The sequence below is a fragment of the Acomys russatus genome, chromosome 31 (genome assembly GCF_903995435.1).
Source record: "Acomys russatus chromosome 31, mAcoRus1.1, whole genome shotgun sequence".
NCBI classification, from domain to species: domain Eukaryota; kingdom Metazoa; phylum Chordata; class Mammalia; order Rodentia; family Muridae; genus Acomys; species Acomys russatus.
In genome coordinates this window covers 28,074,758-28,098,962 of record NC_067167.1, presented here as the reverse complement: position 1 = coordinate 28,098,962, position 24,205 = coordinate 28,074,758, and the positions used below count along the sequence as shown (strand labels likewise).

The following is a 24,205-nucleotide window of genomic DNA, read 5'->3' as shown; positions in this document are numbered from 1 at the left end:
ACAGTAGTGGTCACTGGAATACTGCTGGCAGCTCCCTTTGGAGCCCATTAATTCTGTTCTAAACCCTGGCTGAAGGACCAGCACACCATGTACCGGTCCTCCTGCTGCCTCCAACTTTGAAGAAAGAGGAGCAGACATGGCAAATATCCCAGTGGTCTCGCTGCTCAAGGATCTGTCCTTTATGCGTAGAGCTTTTGACAGAAGTAAGCATGGCTTTGAAGCTTTCATCTGAGAGAAACAACACTTCTTATGCCTCGCCACTTCCCCCATATTTATAACCTCCTACTTCTAGTTTTAATCTCTGATTTAGGGGACTTCAGAACCCTCAGCGTGTTAACCTTTTACTGCATAACTCTGCCTCATTTGTCTCCGTCTTCTCTTCTATCTCATAAGACATCACTGGGATAGTGCATGTGAAAGCAATTTAAAACGTCAAAGAAATATCATTTGTATGTTGAATGGGACAGTAGACACGCATTTTATATGTGTATAATTTATCAATAAATTATAAGTAATTATAATCAGTTTATAGACACTGGTTTGTGATTATTTTCAAATACAAAAATCTCATATTTGAGATTGTTAAATATGAGAATTACTTAAGAATTGTTTTTGTAGATGACAAACTTGCCTAGCTATCACTAAAGTCTCTTAGACAGCATGCCCTGAGAAGTCTGTGTTGGCCTGGAATAATAATTCCCATGAGATTATGATGTGCAGCACACTGTAAAAAGTTTACGAGTGGTATTTTTTAATTCATTGTCCCAACCAGATCCTAAAAACAAAACAAAAAGCAACAACAACAAAATCCAATGCAACTGTTACATGCATACTTCTTATTATGCATAATTTGACTTTTTACATATTTTCTCTGTTTTTATTTTGTTCTTCAAGACAGGGGATATTAAGTGTACTAACTAGTACACTTAATAAACAACATATAGATTTCCTGTTCCACTGTTGTAATGGATACTTTTTTTCCTTCTTTTTTCTTAAATCTAGCATAGAAGCCATCTGCTTTCCCAGGTTTTGCAATGAGGAAAATGACTCAGTTATTACTGTCATTGGGGTTGTATAATTTGATCTTCTCAATTAAAAAAAAAATAAAACAGATGCTAACTTCTTTTAGATTCCTCAAATGGCAAATGGTACAAGGATATTTATTTTTTGAGTTTAATTTTCTTCCTAGATACCCATGTGGTGTGCTGGAGCTAGCAGGTGGAACTTTGTCATAATTCAATGGGCAATGTTTACAGGAGCATATTGTAAACAACATTGTTCTGGAGGCAGAAGGAGAAGCAGGATAGGCATCAATATTGTCCTTGCACTATAGGAGCGGATGACTAAAATCGATCTAAAGAACAGAAAGCAAACAAATATAGACTATCAAAATAAGGAATCCTTATTAAACATAGAAAGTGCAAAAACATTAATTCTAGTCAACTTCAGAGAGCTGTCAGTTATTGGAAGTACTCCATTGTATACTGGAAAGCTAGCTCTGATGTCTGTGCATTAATTTTTAAGAGAACATTATTGTCTTATAAAAGGAAAGACTTTGTATATAAAAAAGTAAAAAGAAATCGCTATCATTGATTGAATCTTTGGCAGTCAGAACTCTCTCCTAAGCATGTTCTATACATGAATTCTCCGTACAAATCTATGAATCAGGAATTTGGATCTCTTACTTATCGTAACAAAAAACATAGACTGGAGACTATCAAATAGCTTTCCTAGTAGCACGGGGTGGTGTGCCTGGGTTGGCAAGTCTTTCTTCATTTTTGTACTCCTTTACCCTCTTGGAAGACATTCCTAATCCAGTTGCTGAGGTGAAGGATGTATCTGAGTTTAATGTTGAGGAGCAGGGTGAGTGTGAGGTGCCAGGTGGGTAATGTTGGAAAGGTAGAAGGGACACTGAGTGTAGCTCTGATGTCTTCAACTAGGAGAACCGGTAGATTAGCAGCGATCACATGGAGTCCTGCAGTAGGAAGAGGAGCCATTTGGGGAAGACGTGATGCTTTTGGTGTGATTCTTGGTTTCTATGTGCTGTTCAGACTTCCATCTGATGCTGAAGTGTCCATTTTCAAGCTACAGAAACCTTTAATAACTAGCAGATTTAATAGTTTAATTCTCTACGTTAAATAAGAAACCCAGAGGGTCGGAAACACTCAGAATAGAGGTTGGGTGAATCTTTGGAGGCTTGTAAAAAAAAAAAAGAAGCTGTGTGAGTACAAAAATGAGAAATCGGAGAGCCAAGAGGGGAAACTGAAAAGCAAAGAACATGGAGGCACAGCGGGGAAATGGGCTTCAGCAGAGGTGGAGAACAGTGCTCTAGGCGGATGTGCCAGGACAGCTACCACAGGATCTGGGGACAGGTGTGTGTGCGGGATTGCTGTGTTTGCTCTGATAGGAAACATAAGCAGGTTGGAGGTTGTGTGGGCAGTGCTGGGCACGGTGAGGGACTTCTTCATTGTACAATCTCTGATACTCTAGACATGGCGTTTCGCTGCGTGCACCGACATCAGCTAGTGTGACTAGCTTTCCTCCTACTAGTGCAGACTCACTGATTACTGTGAATGAAGAGAATTCTTTTTTTTTTTTTAATTACTTTTTAAAAGATTTATTCATTTAGTTCATGTATGTGAGTGCCCTGTTTTCATACACACCAGAAGAGGGAATCAGATTCCATTACAGATGAGCCTCTATGTGGCTGCTGGGGATTGAACTCAGGACCTCCAATAGGCAAGAGCAGAGTGATTGAAAATCAATTAGCATGGAAGAGCACAGAGATAAAAAAAAAAAAAAAAAAAAAAAAAAACCCACCCTACTAGAAGCTGTGAACTACTAGCTGTGCCAAGGATAAATGCTCTCTGTGACTACTGAGAATGCTAAATATGTCAGGCCTCTAATTAGCTCAGCACTGGGGTTGCAGAGTTGCCAACCGCACGCCTCGTATCGCTTGCTTGACAGTAACACTTCCACAAGTACGATTCTATTTCTGGAGATACCTGCATGCTAATCACCTAGATGGAAGCAAGGAAGCAAGGGCTTCCTTACTGGGGATTAGTCTCATTTTTAAGGCCCAACGTGCTTAGTTTCCAGAGCTGGCAAAAGACAGGGAAAGAGCCAAATTAAAACAACGACAGCAACAACAAAATCCTGAAAGGAGAGAGCTGCAGATATGCAGGGCAGTTCCCTTAGGGCTGCCATACCAGTGCGCCACACGCTGAATAATTCTGAGAGAGGAGATATTTATCTCTCACAGTTTTGAAGGGTAAGATAGAAGATCAACCTCCTGGAATGCTTACTGTTTATTTCCAACATGGCACCTGTTCTTATTCCCTACAGGGGGCTGAAGAATAGATAGGTGACAGACCAACTCCACTCCTGCAAGCTCTTCGGATAGCAGCATTCATCTAGAGCTCCTCTTGCCATCGAAAACATCTCTTCAAAGACCCCTTTCTCTGCACTCTATATTCGGTATTCAGCTTCCAATATGTGGATATTATTCAGACTGCATAGTGCCCCATATATTTAACATACATGAATATCTCTCTGTCTCTCTGTCTCTGTCTCTCTGTCTCTCTCATACACACACACACACACACACACTCTCTCTCTCTCTCTCTCTCATACACACACACACATGCACACACTCACATTAAAAAAAAATACAGTTCTAAGACCATGGCGTTGAAAACACAGACAAGCAGATACACCAAAAGAAAAAAATGCAGCAAAAAGCACATTTGTAAAAACCACAAACCATATACTCAAACCAACATCATTGCTTCTTTATGAAATAAATCACCCATGTAGAAGTAGAGGACTTGTTTGTGTGTGTGTGTTGTGTGCAAGTCTTCCTGCATGCATGCACATGTGTTTGTGTGTGTGTGTGTGTGTGTGTGTGTGTGTGTGACCAAGTATGTTAAGTATATGAGGCCCTATGTAGTCTGAATAGTACCCTCATATGAAGAGAGTAGGCTGAGTCAGGAAGAGTGAGGGGATAGGAACAGGAGGGATGAGGTAGTGCGAAGACCGAGGGAGAGGGTTCTAGGAGAGACAACTGGATTGGTGGGGCATCTCTGGGATAAGCTAAAAACCTAAGATATGAATAAGGCTGCTATGAACATGGTTGAGCAAATTTTCTTGTTGTGTGCTGGAGCACCTTCTGGGTATATTCCAAGGAGTGGAATAGCTGGGTCTTGAGGAAGCCCTATTCCCATTTTTCTGAGATAGCACCAGATAGATTTCCAAAGTGGCTGTACTAGTTTGCATTCCCACCAGCAATGAAGGAGTGTTCCTCTCTCCCCACATCCTCGCCAGCATGTGGTGTCGCTTGAATTTTTGATCTTAGCCATTCTGGTGGGTGTAAGATGGAATCTCAGAGTTGTTTTGATTTGCATTTCCCTGATGACTAAGGAGGTTGAGCATTTCTTTAAGTGTTTCTCAGCCATTTGATACTCCTCTGTTGAGAATTCTCTGTTTAGTTCCAAGCCCCATTTCTCAATTGGGTTATTCGGTTTGGTGGTGTTTAATTTCTTGAGTTCTTTATATATTTTGGATATTAGACCTTTGTGATACGACTGTCTCACGTACTCTGGTGCCTCACATTTGACCATGTCCCCTGGAGGGGGAGACCTGGTGGCACTCAGAGGAAGGACAGCAAGTAGCCAAGAAGAGACTTGATACCCTATGAGAATATATAAGGGGACGTAATCCCCCTCAGGAACAGTCATAGGGGAGGGGAATAATGGGAAAATGGGGGGGGGGGAGGAATGGGAGGATACAAGGGATGGGATAAACATTGAGATGTAACAAGAATAAATTAATAAAAAATAAAAAAAAAAAATGAGAAAATCTGGCAGCACAAAAAAAAAAAAAAAAACCTAAGATAATGGAAACTCCCATGAATCTATGAGGGTTACCTCATCGTGGGGGATATGGAGCCTGAACCAGTTATCTCCTGTACCCAAGCAAGATTTCTAGTGAAGGGATTGGGACATTAGACATACAACTTTTCCTGCCTACAAGACTTGTAAGGTAAAAGATGGAGCAGAATTTGAGGGAAGAGCCGCTCAATGACTGGCCCAGCTTGAGATTCATGCCATGAGAGGGAGCCCACCTCTGACACTGTTAGTGATATTCTGCTATACTTACAGGCAGAAGCCTAGCATGACTGTTAGCAGAGAGGCTAACAGCAAATGATGGAAACGGATGCAAAGACCCACAGTCAAACGTTAAGTGGAGCTTGAGGAATCCTGTGGAAAAGGGGGAGGAAGGACTAAAGGAGGCAGAGGGGTCAGGGACACCTCAAGGAAGCCTACAGACTCAACTAACCTGGGCCCATAGGGGGTCACAGAGACTACACTGCCAACCAGAGAGCATACCTGGAATAGACCTAGGCTCTCTGCGCATATGTAACAGTTGTGCGTCTGGGTCCTCATGTGGGACTCCTAAAGCAGAACAGCGGCTGTCTCTGACATTGCCTGCTTTTGGATCCCTGTCCCCTAACTGGGCTTTCATGTCTACCCTCAATAGAAGAAGAAGCACCTAGTCTTACTGCGCCTTGATATGCCAAGGGTGGTTGATATTCCTGGGAGGCCTCACCTTTTCTGAGGAGGAGGAGGGGGGGGGTTGGTGGGGGGGCGGTGCGAAAGGGAAGGACTGAGAGAAGAGAAGAGAGAGGAAGCTGCGATCAGGATATAAAGTAACTAAATAACTTAGTCAATTTTACCTTTTATAAACTTTTAATTATTATAATTTACTCACATTACATAGCTTAATCAGTTTTTTAAAAGAAAAAGTAGAAAACAGAAAGTCTCTTACAGAAATAGCTTCATAAACAAGACAAGAACAAAGAAAATATCAGTGGACATCTTAATGTGGAAGTGGGACAATTTGATGGGGTTTTATCTCTAGACAAACTAAAGGCAGCTAATGGCTGCTGGGAGATGGAGAGTCAGCCTCTAGCAGGGATGAATCCCGTTATTCAATAAAAACGTGGCTGGCTCTGAAGCCACGGAACATCTCTGGCCATTTAAACGTTAAAGTTGCCCATGTGATTGTTTCCTGTTTTAAAGCATAGAAAGAGACACACAGAAAAAAATGTATGTGTCCTCCATTTTCAGATTTTCAAATTCCTCTCTTTTAAAGGCAGTTTTTGGCTATGTGCACCCACGCACGCACACACACATATGTATAACACACACTCATGCACATGCACATATATATGAGTTAGTGTATCAGCAGTATTATTTTCTGCTTTACACAGACAGCATTGTACAAGTAACATGGTCCTTTTCTGCACCCTGACTCCTATGAAATAGTAGATGCTGGGTACTTGTTTATGTTTTAGTATGTCTCAAGTATAAATGTTGCAATCTACAATGCTCATGCTTTGGTAATGGCATATGACAGGAAGTAGAAACAGCAAACGCTGTTGCCAGATCCATCACTATTCAAAAACAAACAAAGCAATGCTCAGCAGCACCTGTCTGCTGAGATGAAATTCACACTGGCTGGTGAGGAATGCTGTTCTCTTTGCCTCGAAACCTCAGTAAACACATGCCTTGGGTGACATTCTCGAAAATAGTGTTCAGTAGGAAACTGGATGCATTTCTAGGCTTGAAAAAACAGTGGCAATCACTGCACTGGACTCAAAATATTTATGTCAAAGCCTGAAAACCATAAGCAGCAATGATTTCTGGCAACAAAACCACGTGCTTTTTAATAAAGGGCTTAATTTTGTTTAGGATTCGAAGATTTAACTTGAATGTTCATTTTTCTTTTGATGAGGGTTCGTGCTTTCCCACTTTGTATGTTCAAGGACTTAATATCAACAGTAAATATGAGTGGACTTGAATTGTACCTTGATTCTCTAACCAGAACCTTGCCATCTGTGGTCAATTAATAGCAGGCTGAGACTCATAGTAGTAAAAAAACAAACAACAACAACAACAACAAAAACTATACAAGGAAGTCAATTTTGAGTTTTTTAAATAACCGTTTTGGTTTCTGTACTGTGAAATGTTACTAACCACATTATAAGTCTAACTAATAATAGTAATTACTACATTATAAAACTGATGTTAAAATTTTATGCTGCGTGGGCTGGCAAGATGGATCAGTGAATAGAAGTGTTTCTGTGGAAAGCTGAGGATGGGAATTGGATAGTGGGCTTCCACAAGGTAGAGAGAGAGAGAACTGACCCCTAAGAAAAGTCACCTGATTTCCATGGGTGTCCTGTGGCACATAGCTATCCCCCCTCTCAATAACCAAGCAAGCAAGCAAACAGACAAACAAATAAATACATGCAACAAATGAAGCTGTAGAGTCTTTGCATTGCCAGTGTAAATGACAGCGTTAGTATGTCATTTATGCACAGTCAATAATGTCGCCTTTACTTGGAGGAAGGTCATTAAAAAAGTAAACAATAAAGAAGCAACGACATGGATTTGAGCATAGTTTTTCCATTGCTGCTTTCCGCTGCGTTTTTGCTTTTGGTGTATCTGTTTGTTTGCTTTTCCAATATCTCAACCTTAGAATTGCATTTTTAAATTGAGTGCTTGGCTATTGCTAGTCACTGGAGTGCAAGCTATAGAATAGGGGTCATATTCTACTGTCAGATCAGCATAGTTACTGTATTATGGGGTACATTTGAAAGGCATTACCAGGATGATATATTGCTTACGTGCACTTGCTTGTCTGTGTGTATCCATGTGCAGAAGGGCGTGAGGAAAGAGTGCTCAATAAAATCAATAAGGTATTGAAGTCTCTTTTATTTAATGTTCATGAAGAAAAATGCTCCTGGGCTTTGCTTCAGCTTTTTTGAACCTACTAGCAGTGAGAGACTGACAGCATGGCATCCTGCACGCCTTCCATTTATTGTGCACATACCTTGCAGCATCTCCTATACAATTATTTACAACATGTATACATATACACTTCCAAATCTTTTTTTTTTGTCAGATTGTAAGTTACATTAGTGTAGGGCCTTCCCTGGCTTTTTAACAAACTAGATTCTATATCTAATTAACCCATAGCACATGCTTAATAAATATTTATTATATCTATGAGTAATCTAACACAACTTACTTTTATAACATATGGGTGTGTTATGTTTTCTAATGAAATGTCCAGTCAGGTGCTACCTAATATTAACAAAACTACTTACTTAAGTATTAATGTTTATGTTAATCAGCAGGCTGTTTTAAGAAAAAATATTTTCTTCGATATTTTCATTTTCTTTAAACCCATCTCAAGATCATATAGAAATTGTTAGGAAAATAAATATGTATTTTTCAGTAATCTTAAAATGGGGAAAATGTTTCTTAGTATTTAATTTTTATGGAAAATGAGCATTAAAATTCAAAACAACAGAAATTTTTCAGTTCAGTTAGTGTACAATGGATCATGAGACTTTTATATATTACTTCAAATATTCCTAGTAGTAACTCTGTCATGGCTTTCTGGTTTTATGCTCAACTAATACAATATTTGTTTATATTTCTTTGACAAATCATCAGAATTGTGACATAGTTGTAATCCCATGTTATTCATAAAATATTTGTTTGAGTAATATCGCCAGGATTTAGTTATTTTATGGTATCAAATGTAGCTAATTGAAGGCACCATAGAAGAAATAAAGTAGCTTTATAAAGATTCACATTGGTACACTATTTTCATTATGACACTTATGTCTTCTTTTAGCAAACATAAATACAAGCATCAATTTTGACCTAGTGTCATTTTCTTCTGACTCTGTCAAGCAGTGAGATTCTACTTCTATTGGCCAAAAAGTGTTTCTTTAGTGGAGGTTAAACAGTTCTAAGAAATCATCTCAGTATTGTTGCCTTACCAAGCAAATATTGACAAAGTGGTTTATCCTTACTTATTGGGCAAGAAAATAGGAAGATAGACAAGGCAAGTCAACTGCATGAGGCATATTTTACAAATCATTTTTTAAAAAAATGTGAGTTGGATCAGGTTAACCAAATCACTATCTAGTACTCAAAAGATTGATTGATGCTGAATATACTTTGGAGACACATTAAGTCAAGAATATTTACCTCATTTTATTAGAAAGAATAAAGTTGTAACATAATTCTTGACTAATGGTCTTTACAGCTGCAAAATGTATATCAAGTTATATAGATGTACTGCCTGTTTAGAATGGATAGCTTTCTTTACTATATGAATTTACTGACCCATATGGAGTAGTAATAGTAGAAATGGAAACTTAGTGCTCTGGTATTCATTACAATTACAGTTGTAATAGATAGTATTTAAAAGCAAATCATTGGAGTCCTACAAGAGGTCAAAAGGTTAATTTGCTAGGAGAAGAAATATAGTGGCATTAAAGAACATTCATGGCTGATTAAAAAAAAAAATCTTTGATGAGTATGAAGTGTCCTTCCCCATCTCTTTTTATTAATTTTGGTTGAAAGTATATTTTATTAAATAATAGAACAGCTACTCTAGCTTGCTTCTTGGGTCCATTTGTTAGGAATACCATTTCAGTTCTTTTACTCTAAGGTAATTTCTATCTTTATTGCTTAAGTGTGTTTCTTTTATGCAGAAGAATGATAGATCCTGTTTTCACATCCATTCTGTTAGCCTGTGGCTTTTTATTGGGGAATTGTGGCTATTGATGTTGAGAGATATTAATGACCAGTTGTCAGTTCCTGTTTTCTTTTGTTTTATGTTGGTGTTGATGGATTGTGTGTGTGTTTACTTTCTTTTGGTTTTGCAGATGTGGTGTTATTTACTTTCTGTGTCTTCCTGGGTATAGTTAGTCTCCCTAGGTTAAGTTTTCTTCCTGGTATCTTCTGTAGGGCTGGATTTGTGGTTAGGTACTGATTAAACTTGGTATTATCATGGAATATCTTGTTTTTGCCACCTATGGTGTTTGAATGTTTTGCTGGGTATAGTAGTCTGGGTTGGTCTCTGTGGTTTCTTAATGTCTACATGACATCTGTCTAGACCCTTCTGGGTTTCATAGTCTCTGTTGAGAAGTCTGGTGTAATTCTTATAGGTTTGCCTATATACTGACTTGGCCTTTTTTCTCTTGCAGCTTTTAATATTCTTTCTTTATTTTGTGCATGTAATGTTTTGAGTATTATGTGGTGGGAAGATTTTCTCTTCTGGTCCAACCTATTTGGAATTTTGTAGGCTACTTGTATGTTTATGGGCATTTCTTTCTTTAGGTAGAGGCTGTGGAGAAAGGAAGAACGTTCCTCTATTGCTGGTGGGAGTTCTAACTTGAACAACCACTTTGGACATCAATCTGGCACTCATTCAGAAAATTAGGAATAGTTCTACCTCAATACCCAGTCATTCCACCTCTGGGCATATACCCGAAAGCTGTTCTACCATACAACAAGGACATTTGCTCAACTGTGTTCATAGCAGCTTTATTCATAATAGCCAGAACCTGGAAACAAATTAGATGTCCCTCACTGAAAAATGGAGAAAGAAACAGTGGTACATTTACACAACAGAATACTACTCAGCAATTAAAAACAAGGAAATAATGAAATATACAGGCAAATGGATGCAACTAGAAATAGTCATCCTGAGTGAGGTAACCCAGACCCAGAAAGAGACACACGGTATTTACTCACTTATAAGTGGACATTAGCCAAATAATACAGGATAACCACACTACAATACACAGACCTAAGAAACTAAATAACAAACGGGACCCTAGGGAGAATGCTTAATTCTCATTCAGGATAGCAAATAGAATAGACCTCAGAAGCAGTTGAAGAGAAAGAACAGGAAGGGAGCCCACCATAGATGTCCTCTGAAAGGCTCCACACATCAGGGAATCCAAGCAGACACTGAGACACACAGTGAAACTCCAGGGTGGAGCATAGGGAGTCTTATGGAAAAGTTGGGGAATAAAGGGACATGGAGGGGCCCAGGAGCTTCACAAGGAGACCAATGGAACAAACAAATCCAGGCAGAGGAGGGGTGTAATGCAGAGACTGACAAGGATCTAGACCCTCTTCTCATATGTGGTAAACAGGCTGCACAGTCTTCTTGTGAATTCCATAATATGGGGAGTAGGGACTACTTCTGACATGGACTCTGGCCCCCACATGTTGGTCACTTCCCCCTGGCAGTCCGGCCTTTCCAGGCCACAGAGGAAGATACAGGCAGTCCAGATGAGACTTGATAGGCTGAGGTCTGATATTAAGGGAGCAGGGCTCCCCTTTCTGGGGACTAGGGGAAGGAGGGAAAAAGTATGAGGAAGGCAGAGTGGGATCAGGAGGCAATGATGGAGAGGGCTACAATTGGGATATAAAGTGAATAAATTTAAAAAAATTTTAAATTAAAATAAAAATTTCAAAAAATCTTAATTTCTAATATGTTATATCAAATACCCATTCTTAAATAAGAACAGGCTCTAAGATATTGTCCAGCTATGGTTGGTTGTCTTAGCTAATTTTCTATTTCCATGATTATACACCATGACCACGGTAAGTTATAGAAGAAAGGGTTTATGTGGAGATTGTAGTTTCAGAGGCTCAGAGTCCATGATCATCATGACAGAGAGCCTGGTGGGCAGGCACGGTACTAGAGCAGTAACTGAGAGCTCACATCTTGAGATATAACCACAAGGCAGAGAGAGAACTAAGTGTAGATATCATGGGCTTTTAAAACTTCAAAACATTTCCCCAGTGGCCTGCCTCCTCCGACAAGGCCACACTTCCTAATCCTTCCCAAAGAGTTCCACCCACTGAGGAACCAGTATTCAAATGTACAAGCCTTTGGGGTTCACTCTCATTCTAACTACCAGATTGGTTGTCACTTCTTTTCTCATTCTCTGTTTGGAGAGATTTCTCAGTTTGCTGTAAGCAAGTTCTTTCCTCTACCTGCCTTAGTTTACAGTATACTATGTAAGTTTCCTAGAACCAGAGATCCACGAGAAGCTTAGATGGGCTTTGTCAGTGGAGCTCTGCAAATATAATATACAGTGGCCCATTTTCTTGGATTATCTTAAGTGTTTTACCATATTCATAGCATCAAAAAATGAACTAAAATAAGTAAAATTTTTTGATAAATAATTTCTTTTATTTTAAGCCACACCAAATGTGTTTTACTCTGAAATATGCATATACTTTTATTCAGCATACATTAATAATCTAGGCACCTTGCTCTAAGCACAAAAGAGTGTAGCACTGATGAGAAGATATGGGTGAAATAACGTATAGGGATGAGCCAAGATTTATTTATTAATATATTTTATTAATTTATTCATATTACATCTCAATTGTTATCTCATCCCTTGTATCCTCCCATTCCTCCCTCTCTCTTATTTTCCCCTTACTCCCCTCCCCTATGACTGTGACTGAGGGGGAATTTCTCACCCTGTATATGCTCATAGGGTACCAAGTCTCTTCTTGGTAGCCTGCTATCCTTCCTGTCAGTGCCACCAGGCCCAGATTTATAAATCATTTAAAATAGAGAATTGTTTATTTATTTTTAAAATCTTGTCCACTTTTTTACAAAGCCCCTATTAAAATGTTTTGTGGTTTTGAGCTATATTATTTCCAGCATTGCTATGTATTTATGCATTATCCTTTAACTGATGTATGTAATATAATTTTAAGACCAATTGGCATATATTTGTTGCTAGCCTGTGCAATGTTTTTAATTTGTAGAAGTTTTTTTCTCCTTGTAGTCAGATATTTAATTAAAAGATCATTGTTTAGGAATCATTGTGATTTTAACTTTTTTCTCAATACTTGAGAATTGCTCTCATCACCCTGAATATTGGAAATGATATATGTGTAAACGGCAGAAAAAAATATATTTCTCACTTAGTCTCCAACAGAAGACTAGATATACATATATAACATTATTTAATTTCAATGTGATATATACTTCCAGATCTTTATTTTTCAAAAAATTTGAAAAAGGAACAATTCCAATTTAAAAGCTTCCAAGATCCTAAAAGGGAGAAAATATTTGAAGTATTTTTCTCTTGGTTTTAAATTGCAACAGAACACAGTAATGTTTTAAAATTAAGACTTGTTGAAAAGCTATCTTTGTTAATATTGATGCATCAAACGTGTAGGTATCAAACTGTCGATGAAATATGAGACATTTACCCAGTGACATTTTAAATGAATCTCATCATAGGGAAAGCCTGTGGGAACACCAGATGCCGGTGCTTATTTCCGTGTGCTTGCTGAGCATGGAGTGGCTGCCTTGTTTACAGCACCAACGGCAATTAGAGCAATCCGTCAACAGGACCCTGGGGCAGCCTTGGGGAAGCAGTACTCTCTGACAAGGTGAGGTAGAGATGCGCAGGGCAAATTACATTAGAAACTTCAGTCAAAACCCAGAGGCAGTTCAAATTTAACTGAGCGTTATTTTTTGGTTCTGTAATACCTCCACACAGAAAGAGTAAAATATTTAAAATGTTTTAAAGAATGGCTCTGTATATGTAATTCAGGTTGTTGGATTAGAACCCGTAGTGCCTGTATGTTTAAGCACTATATTCCTGCTTGTTTCAATTCAATTCAAACCAGAACACCTCTTTTCTCTGTTTGTTTGTGTGTTTGTTTCCTTTTTTATTTTTGACCCTGTTTATATTAATTTAATTTTATTTATATTTTGACCCTGTTTATATTTTTGTTAAAGGTAAAATTCTAATTTTGACTTCAGATACATGTTATCTCAGCACCGAACTCACTTAGCATGTCTTAAATGAAGAGAGGTTACCTGAATAACACATACACAGACATATGTGAATATTATTGTCCAGCTTACACTTGTTTGTGATGAGAGCAATTATCTAAGCTTTGCTTTGCAACAATGTGCTGTAGATACCTTAGAGTTTTTGTTATATTTTATTTTATTAGGTATGTTATATATCTTCAGAAGTAATTATAACAATTTATCTCCTCAAGGCTGTTTACAACACTAATGCTCATTGAACTTTCTGATATAGGTCATGGCTGTCATGAGCTACAGGAAGTGGTTTTGACTGTTTTCAAGTGAAAAAGTAGGCTTGATGAAGACAGTTTGAATATATGAAGTTAAATGCCATGATATTTGAATTTTATGTTTCTGTGGCCTGAAGTAATTGAAATAGGTATCATGCGCTCAGCCGACGAGGCAAACAAGGAGATCTATGTGGGCAAGATCCTTAGCTTTGTTTCTTCATCTTTAAAATAGTTTTATATTATGAAGCCGTAGACCTAGCTTTACTAAGTATTACATAGATAATGTAAATCGTACAGTCTTACTTCTTAGAAGTGTGTAAAATATGACCCTTTCACTAAAATAGTCTATTTGTCTTCACTTCACTTCTTCGTTTATCACACTACAGTTGCCCCTAAGTTCAAAGCAAAGGATAGAAAATAGGATAGAAAATGTCCATTTCCTAAGACAACCCTGGAGGTTTGGGGACAGCATTTAGTTTCTTAAATGTCTATTCATGAATATACCCTGATTGTATGAATATAGGGCAGGGAGTTCTGTTTACCAGTAAGCTAAAATGTCACTTGCTTTCCCCCTGTGCTCTTACTTATACATGGATTTTTATATGTTATCTTCCACACAAAAAGGCTCAGTAAAATTAACAGTTTTCAAATGAGTAGCTAACTCATAGAATATGAGAATTTGTCATAATCCTAATGACAAAAACATTCCCATTTTTATTCTTTTTTATCTTTGGGAACCTAACATATTCATGATGATACACATCTATCTGTTTTTAACTGGTGTTTAGGAATACTTAAATGCTTAGAAGACATTAATATAATATCAGCGTCCTCGATCTTCAAAATACTCTTATTAATGAGTGCACACGCTGTACCAGCACAACTTGTTTATTGTCTGCTAACCTCCCTTAGGAGAAGCATCTTCATAGGTAGAAACTATAAGTCACAGTTGAGCGAGGCTAGAACCTGGGTACTGAAGTATATCTTCAGGAAGAAACAAACCCAGGCAATCTCAACACGATTCACACACTTACTTAAGCCATAGGGCTGTGGTGCTGCTACTAAGAATACGTGTCAACCCTCACAAGGGGCTTTGACATTCATGTAGTAATAGAGTCTTTTGCACTTCATATTAATAGCCTATACAAATAATGTTACCATTGAACTATTTTAATAGATTCTTGCTTGTCAACTAAAAGTACAGTGAAAACGGAAGAGTTAAAATGAATTCCACTTGTTTTATTGAAAGCAAAGGAATCAAGGTGTACACATGTGAAGCTTGGGTTGAATCTGGAAAACCGTCAAACTTTCTCACAGAACTATATATGTGCAATGTCAGCGCCATGTATAAAATATTTTATGCTCGTCTAGTAAGATTAAAAACAAAATAGAAGATGAAAAATTGTCAACAATAACAAGACTTAATTTTTAAGATTCCTTAAGGAAAAATATGTATGTAGGAGGGTGTTAGGGACCTAAAACAATCAATGTCATAGTGATGAGATACATCAGAGAACTTACATAGTAACCATCTATACAAGCATGATAGAAGTCTGTGTTTGAGAAGGAGCTAAAATTAATTAAGTAACAATAAAAGACAACAATGCTTAATAGTTATTTCAAAATGCAGTGATGATCTTTTCTGTATATTGAAAAACATATAAAATTGCTCGTGTTGACTGAGGGACCCTATGAGATATGGAATTAACTATGAGATCCTTCTATTTAAGAAAACATTCTTCTGCTGAGAACACTTTGCATACCTACATTTCCATGAAAACGTAGTCATAGAAGGGGCTTGAAAAAAACAAGTCACATGGCAGGCTTTTGAATGGATGAGTACCAACTGGTTCATTAAGTATAGAAAATGGTTTTCCCTAAATATCATCTAAAAACACATTTAAACTAGCTCGATAAATTATGGTTATAAGAGAAATAAGCTTTTGATATTTTTTTTTTATAACTAAAAGATTCCAAAGCCTTTTTATTGGTTCTTGGTGAGTTTCACATCCTACATCCCAAACCCACTAACCTCCCTGGTCCTTTGTATCTGCTGTCCACCCTCCGCCCTCTGCCCTTGCAAAAAACAAAACAAAGGATAAAAAGCATCTTGTAGTGGAAGCTGTAGCGTTTCACAGTGTGTCCCGTAGCATGCATGCCCCTTTTCCAAAATCCTTTCTGCATATTTTCGCCTCTATTTTTATTTATTAATTTATTTAATCACTTTACATCCTCTCCTGCTGGTCCCAAACCATCCCCCCTGTTCTCATTCATTTCTCTCCTTCATCCCAGAGGTGCGGAGACCCCCAGTTGGTACCAATCTACCCTGGTATCTCAAGTCACTGCAGGACTAAGCACATCCTCTCCTTGCAGGATGTGACAAGGCAGCCCAGCTAGGGGAGAGTGACCCAGCGGTGAGTTGCAGATTCAGAGACAGCCCTTGTTCCTATTGTTAGGGGACCCACAGGATGACCAAGCCAGACATTGGCTAAATATGTATAGAGGTTCTAGGTTCCATCCATGCAAGCTCTTTGGTTGGTGGTTCAGTCTCTCTAAGCCCCTGTGGGCCCAGCTTAAGGTCTTCTTCTGGTATTCTTGACCCCTCAGGGCTCCCTCTGTCCTTCCTCCCACTCTTCCATAGCACTCCCCGAGCTTGGTCTTGGGTCTTTGCATCTGTCTCCATCAGCTGCCAGATGAAGAAAATTATACTAGACTCCTGTCTGCAACCATAACAGAGTATTATTAATAGTGACAGCGCTCTTCCCTAACACCAATACTCCTCACGCTCTTCCACAGAATAGAAACAGAAAGAACATTGCTAAGATCATTCTAGGAGGCCACAGTCACCCTGATACCTAAACTTCACAAACACCCAACAAAGAAAAGGAATTTCAGACCAATCTCTCTTATACACATTGATGTAAATATACTCAATAAAAAACTTGCAAATGAAATCAAAGAACACATCAAAGATATTATCCACAATGATCAAGTAGGCATAATCCCAGGTATACAGGGATGGTTCAGTATATGAAAATCCATCAATGTAATCCAGCATATAAACAAACTGAAAGAAAAAAAAAACCAATGGTCATCTCAATGGATGCTGAAAAAGCCTTTGACAGAATCCAACACCCTTTCATGTTCAGGGATACAAGGCACATACCTAAATACAGTAAAGGCAATATACAGCAAGCCAACAGCCAACATCAATTTAAATGGATAGAAATTTAAAGCTTTGCCAAACATCTTTACTAGCAAGTGGCCATTGCAATGAGTCACTGGTCTGGTCCAAGGCCTCTGGCTTCTGCTACGCTCTTGTTACTAGATCCTCACTGGAACTCCTCTCAGATATCTTGTTCTTGCTCTATGTAATGGAGATCCTACAGCTTTGGATCTGTAGGACCAGCCCCTTAACACGCGCTACCAGTTTACTGGTGGAGTAGATACTGAGGAGGGCCCACTCAAAGCCCTGGTATGGGTGTGGGTGGTAGCTAGGTTGGTCAGCTCACCAGCTCACCTGCACCCACTTCACCAGGGCGAGCTCTACAGCACTGCCCCAGCTAGTTCACCTGATGCTGAAGTTGGCAAGGGGCAGGTCCAACTCTCCCACTTTCATGTCCCCAGAGCCGGCTCACTCATACCCATGCCATCAAAGCCAACTTTACGGTGCTTCCCAGATGATGTGTGGAGCCCACTATCCTGAGTACCACAGCTAGTGAGGGGTGGGGCCAGCTCTGCACAGCTCTTGGTCCCTGGTGGCAGGCCAAAGAAGGGATGTTTACACATGGTCTTCAGTGGTGAAATGAGTGAGTAATGGATATTGATACAGACCTCTCCTGTTGCATGACCACACAGAAGGCATAAATTTTAAAGTATGAATCACAAATCATTAAGGAAATATTAATAAAATGTGACTATTATAATTTGTGTAATTGTCAATCAAAAGATTAAAAAATATTTAAAAGTCATATATCAAAAGAAGATGTTTATACTACATATAACTAATAAATATTTAATATACAAAATATATAACCTTTCTCACTAAGGAAACATACAACTCAAAAAAGAATTGGGCAAGTAATAGAATGAGTTCATGAAGAAGGATGCTGGAGCAAGGCAGTGTACTCATTTTCATGAATACATAAGAAATTTCAAAATTAAATGAGATTCCATTTTAGATCCATCATGAATCAATAAGTAAAGCATGTATCCGTGACCTTCATGACAAGGGTATAATACACCAGGGCTGTGCTTACATTGCTGTTGAGAGTTTAAACTAGAATTACAAGTAATTTGTTTTTACCCTATGGTCAGACCTTTGCTAGTATGCAGAGATGACAAAAGGACAATGCTGCTGTTCCCTGCCTCAGAAAATAGGCTGTTGCCATGGGATACCATTCCAGGGCATGGAGTCAACACCATATGCTTTCTCTTTCCCCCAGGGTCTGAGCTGCCAGTATGTCCTGTCAATATTTGTACCTAAGTTGTAGCTATGCCAGATTCACCATTGCACTGGCTGTGACACATTTTCTTTCTTCCCTGTTCCATGCCTGGGCCATGTTCTACAACTTCTGCTACCATCATTATCAGCACCACATTTCAGTCTCAACCTCCAGAGTCTATACTGCTGAGCTATGTGGCACACTTACACTCATGTAGTGTGTGAGCTGCACTCCGTTGCACAAGAAGATTCTTTTTGCACCTCTCTTCAGAAGTGCTATAATATTTTGCCATATTCTGATTCCAGTCTCACAGCCTCTCTGAATGTTTGGATCCTAGTGCTATTATGAGCAGCGAATAAACCCAGTCAGACCCATTAACAAAGCAACAAGAGATCCCTAAATTCTTCTTTTTTTCTAATTACCCATGTACCCAACATCACTGCCACCAACTCCTGTAGCTCAAATCAACACATCCACAGCCATTAACATTAATCACCACTGAGTAATCCCATGAAGACTGCACCACTGCGCTGTGTGCAAACAATTATCATATCCTGATCAAGTAGCCAGTATCCTCAGAGATACTGGTTACAAGGAGAAAGATTTTTGTCTCTGGAGCCACTTTGTAATGTTTGGGCGAAGTGGTTGCAGTCTTAAACTTGAATGCAATGAACAGATCCAAAGAACATAAGAAACCAAGATAAGACATCAAAAATAGAAGACACAGTTCACCAATAACTGACCTCAGAGAAAGAGAAGCTCCAGAGTTACCCCAAGGGGAATTTCAAATGATTCCTGTAATAGAAATTCACCAAAAATGAGAAAAGGAATATGCAGCTCAACTAATTTAGAAAACAATTTATGACCTAAGAAAGATAATGGAAAGGAAGATTTCATCACAACAACAACAACAAATTCTTGATGCTGAAGAATTCAGTCCCTTAAAAAGAAATTTCAATTTAAGAGTTTTTACTATTAATTAGATAGAGCAGAAGAGGACTTGAACCTGAATTTAACTCTTCTTTAGTGACTTCAAGACTAAAAGAAAAGAAGAAAAGAAAAGGAGTAAGAGTAGTCGGTAGACACTGACGCCACCATTAAACAACCAAATGTTTGCATATGAGATTAAATAAGTACAAAAGAAAGAATAGGAATATCATTTATTTAATGATATAACTGGAAAACAACTCTATAGTATTAGCACGTAGAAAGAGAATTTAGATCTACAGCATTCACAAGATGTATGGTTTTAATCATTTTTATTTAATTGGTTAATTCAGACATATTTTGAAATATGTAATTAAATTAATAATTTTAGTTATTAACACGTAGGTATATTATATCACATTTTATCAATATCTTTCTAAATTCATCATTGTCAAGACTCTATTAAATCCTTAGCATCTGTTACTATGTTTCACAATATATGTATCCAATGTGTTATTCCTCGCTGACTGTAAATTTGTATATTGCACTTAAATCTCTTAGACTTTTCTTCTTTAAACCTTCCCAGCTCTTTGTATGAGGCATTACTGTACTCACTGGTACATCAACAGCTGAATAACTTTAGTCATTTCCAAAAATACAGTTGATGCCTTCTTTATATACACACATAAATATTATACATGCATATTATTTAGCATTGGGCATTTGTAAGAGGAGGGCATGTAAAACACAGGCAAATTGTTTCCTGAAGTTGTGCATTAATTTTCATACCTATTTGAAGTATATGACTTTTATAACTTTCATGCTTTTATTAGAACATTATACTTTGGCTAATTTTAAATGTTATCATTCTGACTGTCTTGTGGCAATACCATACTATCCCCTCAGTTTGCATCTCAGAATCTTAATGTCTTATTTTTAGTGGATATTTGAAATTTTTATTTTGTCAAGTGTTTAAGAATTTGCAAAGTCTTCCAATGAATATATCATCTATCTATCACCTATCTTTTTATCTATTATCATCTACCTCTATTATTATCTATCTATCCTCTATAAACTGTCATTTATCTAAGTCCAGCTATCTACCTATCATCTATCTATCTATCCATCAATCTATCATCTTTATTTACCTCTTTTTCATTTATCTTTCATCTATATTCTTTCTTAATTTATAATTAAAATCTCCTTTCATTACCTTACCTTCAGTTTTGTATTCAAATGTATGTATGTCATCAAGCTTTCCTTCATGTTTAGTGCTTTCCTGCCCCATCTAAGACACTTCACCAAATCTAATGTCAGGAGGCATTTTTCAATGTTATTTGCTTAGACCCATTTTTATTTCACTTTCCAAATTAGAATTATATTCTTTTGTAGAGGACATGAAGAGTACACATCATATGTATCCTTATGTTCAGTTAAGCCACTTGTTTCAGTGATTATCCTCTGCTTTCTATCCCGACACTAACTTGTGCTGCGCTAGTACTCTCTCAGTCTCAGTTTGGCTTTTTACTATTCTGGTGTATTGACCTTCTTTCTTTCTTCTTCTTTTTTATTTTTTTTTAATGATAACTTTATTTATTTATTTCCTTTTTTTTAAAATTAATTTATTCTTGTTACATCTCAATGTTTATCCCATCCCTTGTATCCCCCCCCCATTTTCCCATTATTCCCCTCCCCTATGACTGTGACTGAGGGGGATTACTTCCCCCTGTATATTCTCATAGGGTATCAAGTCTCTTCTTGGCTACTTGCTGTCCTTCCTCTGAGTGCCACCAGGTCTCCCCCTCCAGGGGACATGGCCACCAGGTCTCCCCCTCCAGGGGACTTTCTCACATACTCTGGTGTATTGACTTTCTTAACAGGGGTTTGCTGCTCTCACATTGTTTTGTTTATAGCTGCAGGTTTATAATGCAGGTTTATAATGCAATGCTTACTCTGCTAATATTCTTGGCCTATTTTATTTGTATTCTGATTTTAGTATAAGGAGAGAGAAAGAGACAGAGACAGAGACAGAGAGATAGAGACAGAGACAGAAACACACAGAGAGAAAGACAGAGAGACAGAATCAGAGACAGATAGAGACAGAGAGACAGAGATAAGATTCAGGCACATAGACAGACAGAGACATAGATTCACACAGAAAGAAATAGAGAGGGGAGAGACAGAGATGAGAAAGGTTTTCTTCTGAGAGTTTGGATTCACATTGAATATATAGATGGATGCAGCAAAAATTTTCATTTTAACACATTTTAAATTTATAAATCTAGTGTAACTATTCATTTTAGATCTAATTTCACACATTGTGATTTCTGCTTTACTGTAAAAGAGTTGCATATCTTTTGTTAACTATATCAAGAAACTTATTTTATGTTTTGGTCAGTGGTAATTTTCTGTATTTTTATTTTGCTTAATTCTAATATCATAGAACTAAAACAGTTTTTCTAAATTACATATGTTCTTATGGTATTATTCTAGTTACTCATTAATTTTAATAATCTTATTTATATTTATTTGGAATTTTATGATAGAATAATGAGCCAAACTGCCTTTCCAATTTTTAAACAAATGAATTTTTTGCCAACATGCTGCAGCTTCTAAATTCAGTCTGCCTGACACTTGAAAAGTCAATCATCAATATTGATTATTATTAAAAGTTAAAGAGAAAAAATATGATGAGATCTCAAATACCAGTGTAGGAAGAAACTTTGTTATTAAATGGGTAACTCTATAAAAGAATAGTAATAATGAAGCACTAATATTTTGAAAGTTACTAGTATATCCCTCCTCCTCTTCTTCCTTCTCTTCTGCCTTTTCCTCCTCCTCCTCATTATCATCTTCTTCCTCTTTTTTAGACAAGCCATCACTGTTTATCCCGGCTCCTCTGTAACTCGCTATACAGACCAGGCCCAGCTCAAATTCATAGAGACTTGCCTTCCTTGTATTGGAATACAAGTGCATCATCATGTACAGCTACCATTAGACCATTTTATACTAGTTTACGTCATGAAAACATTAATGCAAGCTACTGCATTCCTATATATTTTCTGTCTCCAAATGAATTGTGTACTTCATTCCACACCAACGTCTCACACCTCACTAGTCTATACTTTGCTACTTACACAGAAGTCCTCAGTGGTACATAGTTACCATCATAAGTCTATATTTAGGCTCACTTGTAGTAAACATTCCATGCATTTTAACAAATATATGATGACATGTGTCTCCCAGTACTGAGAAATTTTCCTTCCATAGAACATCTGTGTCCACTGTTTTATTTTATTTTATGCCTACAACATTGGGGAATTTTTATTTTTAACTTAATTATGTATTAACTTTTTAGATTTCTCTTCTTAAACTTTCATTCATTTGGATTGCATAGATATGTTGGTTTTATAGAAGGATTTGGAAGTAATCTTTTCTCTGCTATCTAAAGAGTATATCAACTGACAATTTTATTTAAATATGTGTTTTGAAATAATGACAAATAGAACTATGCAGGTTTGTTGTTTACTTTGTACAAAGGTCTTAAATTATGAATGGAGAATGTGTGTGGTTTAAATTACTTTGTAGATCTATGGCTCCTTTAATCTGTTAGTGTAGTTAGTTGTACACAATTTTTTTTTCTGACATCATCCGTTAGACACTGCCCCTACTTTATGCTTCCTTCTAACCACTGGAACACTACTGACATGAGTTTCAACTTTTACACTATCTATCATCTCCTGTGCTATAATTTATGTCCCTATTCTTGCTTTTTACTTACCCAAGACAGTTACATGATCAAATCCTCTTTTCAGTTATATCTAAGCTTTCATTAAGTTTTTATGTTTCTTATTCTGTCAGTTTCAGGAATTCAGATTTTATTGTAGGCCCAGATGTCTGCTAATGTTATGTAGCATTTCAGGAAGGTAATATTCATCAAAGTTATTTTATAACCTGTTTCTGCTAATTAGAATAATGATTTTTTGTGTACTTTCTTGTCTCCATTTTATCTTTAGTTCTATGATACTATCATATCATCTGCAAACGGAGATACATTGACTTCTTCCTTTCCAATTTGTTTCCCTTTGATCTCCTTTAGTTGTCTTACTGCTCAAGCTAGGACTTCAAACATTATATTGTAGAGATCACCAACAGCTCAGGCTCTAAGAGCAACAATTAATAAATGGGACCTCGTAAAACTGAAAAGCTTCTGTAAGGCAAAATACATGTCAACAGAACAAAATGACAGCCTACAGACTGGAAAAAGATCTTCACCAACCCTACATTGACTGAGGGCTGTTATCCAAAATACATAAAGAACTCAAGAAATAAATACTAACGGACCAAATAATCCAATTTGAAAATGGGATACAGAGCTAAACAGAGAAATTCAACAGAGGAATGAATATTGAGTGGCTGAGAAACACTTAAAGAAATGCTCAAGGTCCCTAGTCATCAGGGAAATGCAAATCAAAAGGACACTGAGATTGCATCTTACACCCCTCAGAATGGGAGAGATCAAAATCCCAAGTGACAGTACATGCTAGAGAGGATGTGGAGAAAGGGGAACACTCCTACATTGCTGGGAGTGGGTGTGCAAACTTGTACAAACACGTTGAAAATCAATCTGGCAGTTTTTCAGAAAATTGGGAGTAATGCTACCTCAAGACCCAGCTATACAACTCCTGGGCATATACTAGAAAGATGTTCCACCGTACAAGATGGACATTTGCTAAACTATGTTCATAACAGCTTTACTCGTAATAGCCAGAAACTGGAAACAACCTAGATGCCCCTCAACCAGAGGATGCATAAAGAAACTGTGGTACAATAAAACAATGGAATACTATTCATCTATTAAAACAAGGAAGTGCT

General features: G+C 37.5%; 1 protein-coding gene across 1 annotated transcript in view; it reads left to right on the top strand.

Moving 5' to 3' along the window:
• The window catches only part of Acss3 (acyl-CoA synthetase short chain family member 3), a 158,378-nt gene that overhangs the window by 90,686 nt on the left and 43,487 nt on the right, over nucleotides 1-24,205 (top strand). Inside the window, exon 8 of the mRNA XM_051172695.1 lies at nucleotides 13,150-13,301. Coding sequence (XP_051028652.1) covers nucleotides 13,150-13,301 — 152 coding nt within the window. The remainder of the gene's footprint in view (nucleotides 1-13,149; nucleotides 13,302-24,205) is intronic.